The 8,610-nt window shown below is 38.5% G+C and overlaps 1 protein-coding gene across 1 annotated transcript in view; it reads left to right on the forward strand.

The window, feature by feature from the left end:
- LOC143116710 (NACHT, LRR and PYD domains-containing protein 12-like) overlaps positions 1 to 8,314 on the forward strand; it is an 85,160-nt gene extending 76,846 nt beyond the window's left edge. Inside the window, exons 10-12 of the mRNA XM_076278002.1 lie at positions 4,729 to 4,862; positions 5,397 to 5,570; positions 8,302 to 8,314. Coding sequence (XP_076134117.1) covers positions 4,729 to 4,862; positions 5,397 to 5,570; positions 8,302 to 8,314 — 321 coding nt within the window. The remainder of the gene's footprint in view (positions 1 to 4,728; positions 4,863 to 5,396; positions 5,571 to 8,301) is intronic.
- Positions 8,315 to 8,610: the final 296 nt, after the last annotated feature.

Consider the following 8,610-nt stretch of genomic DNA (forward strand, 5'->3'; position numbering starts at 1 on the left):
AACACCTGGCATAGGATTGTAATTGCAAAATCATGTCGGTTTATGCTTTACAACATTAGGAAGATCAGACCTTATCTGACACAAGATTCCACACAACTTCTTGTTCAGACCATGGTCATCTCTAAGCTGGACTATTGTAATTCACTATTAGCTGGCTTACCCGCTTGTGTAACAAGATCATTACAGCTGATTCAGAATGCTGGAGCACGCCTGGTCTTCAATCAGCCAAAGAGGACACATGTAACTCCTCTCCTAGTTACTCTCTATTGGCTCCCTATAGTAGCCAGAATTAAATTTAAATCTCTCACTTTGGCCTATAAGACACTAACTAGATCTGCTCCTAGTTATTTTAATTCAATAATCAAGCCTTACATCCCCAACCGCCCACTGCGGTCTTCTGGTGAGCGTATGTTGTGTCGACCAGTCATGAAAACTGGGTCTAATTCCAGACTCTTTTCTTCAGTGGTTCCATGTTGGTGGAATGAACTGCCCAGTGCTCTCCGCTCCTGTGGTAGTTTTGGGTCGTTTAAGAGGGGTCTAAAGACATTCCTATTCAACATATACTTAGTTGTTTAAGCGCTTATGTGTTATGGTTTATATTATGTTGTTTTATTTTAATTGGGCTGTTAATTAATTTGACATTATTGTTTATTATTGATATTCTCCTTAATGTAGTCTTAGCATGTCATTGTTTTTATATTATTGATTGAATTGACATTATTGTTTTATTATTGCCTTTCCCCTTTTTTCCATTGCTTTTTTTATTAGGCTATTGATTGAATTGATATTATTGTGTACTATAACTATTCTCCTTACTATATTTGACCTACATTCTAATCTGTTCCCTGTTCAATTTTAAATATTATGTTGTTTTGTATTTATGTGTCGCTTTGGACAAAGGCGTCTGCTAAATCCATAACCATAACCATAACTGCTTGATAGCCCTATTGTGAGGTCATAAAGGCCGATGTTAAGTATATGGGACAATTTTTAGTAGTTTTTAATTAATAATTTAAAAAGTATAAACGTTACAAAGTTGAACTAGAAATGTAATGCCAGAGGAATTACAATAGTGGATGGAAAGCTGCCAGCTTAATGTTTAATGAGATTCCTGGAAAAAGAAACATTGAATCTCTTAATCTTTGGGTTCATACCCATTCGTTATAGTCATTGAATCTGTGTTAAATCAACATTACTTTGTCAACATTAAAATCATTGAATCAACGTCACACTGCAACATTGATTCTATGACATTTTTGTCATTCCATGTTGTGGCCAGTGCGCCTGGTCATAACATTTCCCGGATGAGCCCCCAAATGTTATGACCAAGCGCACTGGCCACAACATGGAATGACAAAAATGTCAATTGGGCTCGTTTTGTCTAGGGGTTTATTTAAACAATGGGGTAAATTACAAAAAACAGAAAAAGGGAGTTTAACTATAACAGAATAGGACCAACACAGGAAGACCAACAATAGGCGTGGTAGCTACAAGTCTTCGTCGACTGCACAGCTGCATAGATATTTAAAGGGGTGGCTCCGCCCACTCCTAACAGGTCACACCTGCACACAATTTAGGACACAGCACCAGCAACAATGAAGGAAACCGCACCACCAAAGGTAGTGGAGGGACGTAACAAACATCAATTAATTTCATCTTTGAGTCCATACAAACACTTGTACCAAATTTGAAGCATAAGCGTCAAGCTGTTCTGGAGATATAATGCGCAAAGCATGAGATATGGCTGTGACTTTTATTTTGACACACGGGAAACACTTAAACAGGATATGTAGCTCAGGGAGAGCCAGATTGTATGCTAAGAAGCTGAGACACCTGTGCCAGTGTTCTGATTAGCCCGGGAACTACTCTGGGAGCTTAACGAGCGCAGCTGGCTTTAGGCCATTATGACATCACAGCCTCCATTCAAGTCTATGGGGGGGAAGTGAGCTTTTTAACATTTTTAATCCCCAATTTCTCAAAAAGTATAAACTTTTAAAAAAAATCTGAAATAATAACTCTCTTGTCCGATCCAGACCTACACAATGGTTATTTCAACATGTCTGTACGTTAAGCGGTTAGAATCGCATTCATTTTTGATAAAAAAGTAAAAAGAAAAAGGTTATAAGAAGAAGAAGCCAGGAGATTTCAAGATAGTTATAGTGGATGGAATCCACTATCTTGAAGAGAATTGAGCAGTGTGGAAGCAGTGTGGTTCAAAACCGATTAATTACAGGATGTGTAGGACTAGTTTAGGGAGCACCTGATTGTATGCAGGTGGACCCGCACCTGATTACTTTACGACCCTTCTAAATGAGCCTCCTTTGTGATGTCATACAGAGAAAAATTATGGGCTTGTGAATATCGTCATTACCATGGTATTCAATAAATTGTGGTATGTAAAACATTTCAAGCCATGCATGGTGAATTAAGACACATTTATTGTTTATGTGGAAGGGTATTAAATCCCAATTATCTCACTGCCTTTGGGTGTGGCTAATGGCATGTTAATACAAAAGTTGTTTGTTTTTAGGAGTTACATACACCCACCAAATGTGTTGTGTATATCTAAAACTATATGCCAATCACAAGTCACAGTGACATAAGGGGGTGCTATGAAGTTCCTGGGCCATGCCCAGTGTCAAGGCTTTATCCCTGTGTATTCACTGTACCTCTTGATGTGTGTGCCAAATTTCATGCATTTTCACCCATGGGAAGAACCTCTTTTGGCATCACAATTCATCACATATTTCATCACATATAGAGTATCACAGTCCCACCCACAGCTGATTCCGGAAGTAAGAATTCAATACAATTTCTCCATTGACAATTGAGGTATAAGCCATAAAAACGTAACCGTACATGGTAGACTTAAAACAAGCTACGGCTGTACTAAGCGATTGTATATGCTCATATAGAGGGCGAAAATTCAAGGGGCACCAACCTTGTTTTGAGATAAATGTCTTTTATTTGCTATGTCTTGGATAAGTACTTCATTACCCATAATCCTGACCAATCCCACAATCCCACAGTGATGCCTCTGATTGGTTGAAAGCAAAGATTCTAGAACAGAGCTCCGCTCTAGAATCTTTGGTTGAAAGTACGTAAACTTTCTCAGCGAAAATCCCTGACCAAGATGGCGGAGTCTTTTACTACCTATGGCGAAAATCTTAATGTGAATAAAAACTTTCTAGATTAACATTGGTACTTGTATCAACAAGGATTGTGGTTTATATATCACACAAACTTAGTCAGGGCCAATACAACATCAAATAGAACACTGTTTAAACACTTAACTTTTCAGGTAGCCGATAGGCTAATTATTAGCCTTTCAGACATTAGAATGTCATTATTATGCTGATAACATTAGCCTACATGCTGCAACACAGGTATGAAATATATTATGTTTTAGTGACCTTGTTGTTTCTATGAACATGAATTGTTGTTTATTGGCAACATCAACTTAGTCGAGGCATAAAAAGCCCTGTATATCCTCATTAAGTACTTAAACTTTTGAACTAGCTAGCTAGCTGATAGCCCAAGCTGGATGCTACCACCGGCTAGACACTGCAGTAAAATGGTTAGCAAACCGTCCATGCCCCCGTGAATATTTCGCTGTTTCAAGGACGAAATCAAGAGTCTCCAAAGGGGTGAAAACCACTTTAAATTGGGTCACATTATTGACTGTTGTGTGTCCGAGGGTCAGCTTGTGGGTTTTGTAAGGGCCAGCATGAGGGACAAGACCTACAAAGTTGTGAGGTGAGTTTTGCAGGGAGGTTGGTAATGCTAGTTAACATTAGCTAGGCTACTGTAGCCTTCATACTGTACGAGTCATATCATCAATCGTTAACCTAGAAATACTTCTTCGTACATTTAATGAACATTTTGTGAAATAATTCACAGCAAGTTAATAAACTGAATATGGTGGTCCAAGAGCAGACCATGCACCGGGCCATGCATCAGGATGGCAGTCAGATACGAAGCACTGCACAATGTTGCTAACGTTAACGTTAACCGCTTTCACACACACACCATATAAAATACGCAATGGTAAATATAACATTCAATACCAAAACACTATTATTTATACGATTACTCCTGAAATAACTGCTATTAACTGCACATTCACTATATAAAAATCACTGTTTGGAGGAAAAGGTTTGCGTGCTGTCGTCGGTTGGAAGTTGTTCAAATGGCGCTGGTTGAGTTCTGCCTTGCTTCTATATATTATTCAGTGAGGCGCAGCGGTTTATGGAATGAGTAGTTCCTTCATTCTGAAATGAAAATATGTACACAGTCTTGTACCTTTAACTTTTTTTGGACTTTCTCTTCGTTTTTTTTTTCACTTGAAATGATATGTTGTATGCTTATGAGTTACGCCGTAGCTGATTAGCCTAAGACATGCTCTAAAACTCTTTAGATATGGATTTTTCCAAAATGTCAATGGGAGAAATGAATGGGAAATTTACTTCCGGAAACTAAACTCTCTTGGAGGAGGGGCGGGACTTTGATGCTATATTAGTCTTTACAAAATCCCAAATACCTCACTTCCTGTTGGGCGTGCATTGTACATACGAAAGTTGTTAGTCTCGGGGAAATACACACACAAAATAGATAAGTGTAAGTCAATTATTTGACCAGCTGCTGAGTATGGCGAAAGTTGTGATCTGATCTGATGTTGTGTTCTTATGCAGGTTTACTGGTTGTAAACTCACAGATAAATATTGTGAGATTGTGGCTTCAATTCTACAGTCACCAAACTCCCTGCAACAGCTGGACTTGAGTGACAATGACCTGGGGGATTCTGGAGTCCAGCTTCTCTCTAAGGGACTGTCCCATTCCAACTGCAAAATATACACATTAAGGTGGGTGCAGACATTTATTTGTCTTAAATTTCCTCATTAGTTAGATGAATCTTGACAACATAAGAGTAGAGTATCAACTGGTCAGCCAAATGAGTCAAGTTGAAAGATGCCGAATTGCTTCTTCTATCATTTCTTTACATTAACCCAACATGTCACTTGAGAGCCAAGATCCATAAGAGAGGCTATGATTTTGCACACAGTAATTTCTACTCTATTTACTCAATTTTCTCACTCAATAGCTGTCAAATGTGATGTTATGAAATCGCCTCTCTCTCATTGTTAATGAATGGAATGTTCACTTTGGACAATTCAGAGCAAAAAGCAAAATGTTCAAGTGGGGATGTCCTGAGATATGGCCACTCAAGGATTGTCTGCCCATCAGAAATGAATAAATACTTTAACCAGACATATCTGTTGTAAAATAAACAAATTACTTTAGCTTGAAACAATGTCACCAGTTGTATGCAGGACAGAACAATGACAAGGACAATTTCCCTCTCTCTCTCTCTCTCTATCTCAATCTCTCTCTCACAGGCTCTCTGATTGTCTCATCTCAGAGAAGGGTTGTGGTTTTCTGGCTTCAGCTCTAACTTCAAACCCCTCCCATCTAAAAGAGCTGGATCTGAGCTACAATCATCCTGGAGAATCAGGACTGAAGCTGTTATCTGCTAGACTGGAAGATCCTGTCTGTAAACTGGTGATACTTAGGTATGTTTGGGAATAAACCCCAGTGTTGCAGATTTAGATGTCATATCGGGTGTAGTGGCCTATTTTCAAATGTGTATTGTAATAGCTGCTTTACACTGAAGTATATTATCTCTTTGATGCAGCATGCAATACTGCAAATATTTAGAGCCGGGTTCAATTGTGCAAGTCATAAACATAGTCGAATGTTTAGAAAGCTTTGCAAAGAGTTTTCTATTTGTTTGTAACTGTTCAGATTCCAGGCTGGGAGATTAACATAAAGATAGGGTGGTGAGCAGAAGGACAGGGAGCTGTTTATCCCCGAGAGACAAGAAATACTATTTTCTGATTGTCTGACAAGGGGGCTATTAATTCTGTATATCGGGACACTTATATGAAGTAGATCAAATTTAACCAAGTTTAATATCCTTAAGGCCTATTATCACTGTCAGTAACCAAAGAATGATATACAACAAACAATCATTAATTCAGGGTTCCCAACAAGTAATAATAATAATAATAATAAGCTTTATTTGTATAGCACCTTTCATACACAGAATGCAGCTTAAAGTGCTTTACATTTGAAGCATGTAACACAATAATAGTCAGTCAGTCATTATCAATCACTTTCACTTTTCTTCATTGCTGGGGCCGTTTATGATCCAATCAGCAACATGTCAGAAATATAGAAAATAACATGTCATAAGACTGGCACCCTTTACCCCCCACAAGCACGCCATATGGCAACTGTGGCAAGGAAAAACTCCCATATTCCAGGAAGAAACCTTGAGCAGAACCTGACTTAATAGGGGGAGCCCATCTGCTTCTGGCTGGCTGCACCCTCCAGTGGCAGCAGATGTAGAATAATCTGAAAAAGTAGTCTACAGGATAAGATGAGTTAACGAAAAGCTTTCCTATACAGGTATGTTTTCAGATCTTTTTTAAAAATATTTACTGAACTCGCCTGCTTGATGTACAGAGGCAGGGTGTTCCATAGTTTTGGGGCATAATGGATAAAAGCAGCTTCTCCACTTTGCTTGTGGAGCACTTTGGGTACAATTAAAAGATTAGAATTGGATGATCTAAGTTTCCTTTGTGGTTGATAAGATATTAAAAGCTCAGAGATATATGAAGGAGCTTTGTAAGTAATTAACATAACCTTAAAATCAATTCTATAGGAAACAGGGAGCCAGTGCAGTTCAGCCAACACAGGGGTGATGTGTTCTCTTTTCTAGGTCTTAGTTAAAAGTCTAGCCGCAGAGTTCTGTATGAGTGCCAATTTCTTTAGATGATTTTTGGGAAGACCAGTGAAAAGTGCATTGCAGGAGTCTAACCTGCTAGTGATAAAGGCATTAATTAGTTTTTCTGCATCTTGTTGAGTTAAAAAGCGCCGCACTTTGGCAATGTTTCTCAGGTGGAAATAGGCTGTCTGAGTAACTTTACTGATATGGGGCTTAAAACTTAACTCTGCATCTGAGATGACACCGAGGCTTGTTACTTTTGGTTTGACCTGGTGCGCCAAGTTCCCCAGATTACTAAGAACAACTCTCTTTGGTTTTGGTCCGACCAAAAGTACCTCTGTTTTGTCATTTAGTTTCAAAAAAATGTTGCTCATCGACTGATTAATGGAGGTTAGGCATGCAGTGAGGTAGCAAAGGCCATCTGGGTTAGTTGGCTCCACAGAAATATACAATTGGGTATCATCTGCGTAGCTGTTTACATTGTGCTGACGTATGATGTTTCCCAACGGAAGCATATATAGGGAAAATAGCAGGGGACCAAGGCAGCTCCCCTGGGCCACACCAAAAGGCAAGTCATGTTTTTTAGACACATAATCTCCTAGACTGATATATAAATCTCTGCCAGTAATGTAGGTTTGAAACCAGTTTAGAGCATTATCAGAGAGACCCACCCACTTCGCAAGGCGGTGAATTAGGATGCTATGATCAATGGTGTCAAATGCCGCACTCAAATCCAGAAGAATAAGGATTGAGACTTTGTTTGAGTCAGTAGCCAGTCTAAGATCATTGACTATTTTTACTAGAGCCGTTTCTGTGCTGTGATTTGATCTAAAACCTGATTGGAATTTTTCAAGGATACTGTTTTCGTTGAGGAAGGTATTTAACTGATTACAAACTACTTTTTCAAGTACTTTGCTCAGGAACGGTAGGTTTGATATAGGCCTGTAGTTGCTCAGATTAGTATGGTAAAGATTCAACTTTTTAAGTAAAGGTTTCACAACAGCGGTTTTAAAAGCAGTTGGAAATATACCTGTTTCTAATGAGGTATTTATTAGAGAATAAAGGGAGCTAAGCTATCATATACATTTTTGAGGAATCTAGTAGGGATTGGATCCAAAACACATGTTGAGGAGCCGGTTTGAGTTATAATTTTACTAAGCTCAGATTGAGTAATAGTGCTAAAGAACCTTAATTTTGGGGGGCTGTTTTTGGGTGTACTATCAAACATATTACTTGTGTTATAGCCTCCCTTATAGAAATGACTTTGTTTTTGAAGAAGTCTGCAAATTCTTCGCATCTTAGAGAGGATGCCTGACTGAGTGTATCAAAAGGTGTTTGATGCAATAGCCTATCAATGGTGGAGAACAACACCCTAGAGTTTCCACTGTTTTCAGCAATTACCTTAGAGAAGTGGTTCCTTCTCTCATTCCGAATAGCTCTATTATAATTTGCTATTTTTTCTTTTAGAATGGCACGGTGAACCTGTAACTTAGTTTTTCTCCATGTTCTCTCAGCTTTTCCACATGATCTTTTTTAGATCATGGATATTTTCGTTCATCCAAGGTGTCAGTTTGCTACAGAGCCTTTTTTTAGTCTTTAAGGGTGCCACTCTGTCAAGCAGAGCGCCTAGTTCGCGATTGAGAGCCTCTACCATTTGATCAATGGGATGATGTAAAATATCTACATTTATGGAGTCTATAAAAGCTATGAACTGCTGTTCTGCTCTAATGTCCAATAGTCGCGATTTGATTGCAATTTCGAATTGATTGAATTTGTTAAGTATGTAGTACTATATTAAAAGATACACAATAATGATCAGACAT

Source organism: Alosa pseudoharengus, unplaced genomic scaffold, assembly GCF_046254945.1.
Source record: "Alosa pseudoharengus isolate Yale_2024_CS ecotype anadromous, Long Island Sound unplaced genomic scaffold, YU_APseudo_1.1 YU_APseudo_1.1_scf_1, whole genome shotgun sequence".
Classification (NCBI taxonomy): Eukaryota; Metazoa; Chordata; class Actinopteri; order Clupeiformes; family Clupeidae; genus Alosa; species Alosa pseudoharengus.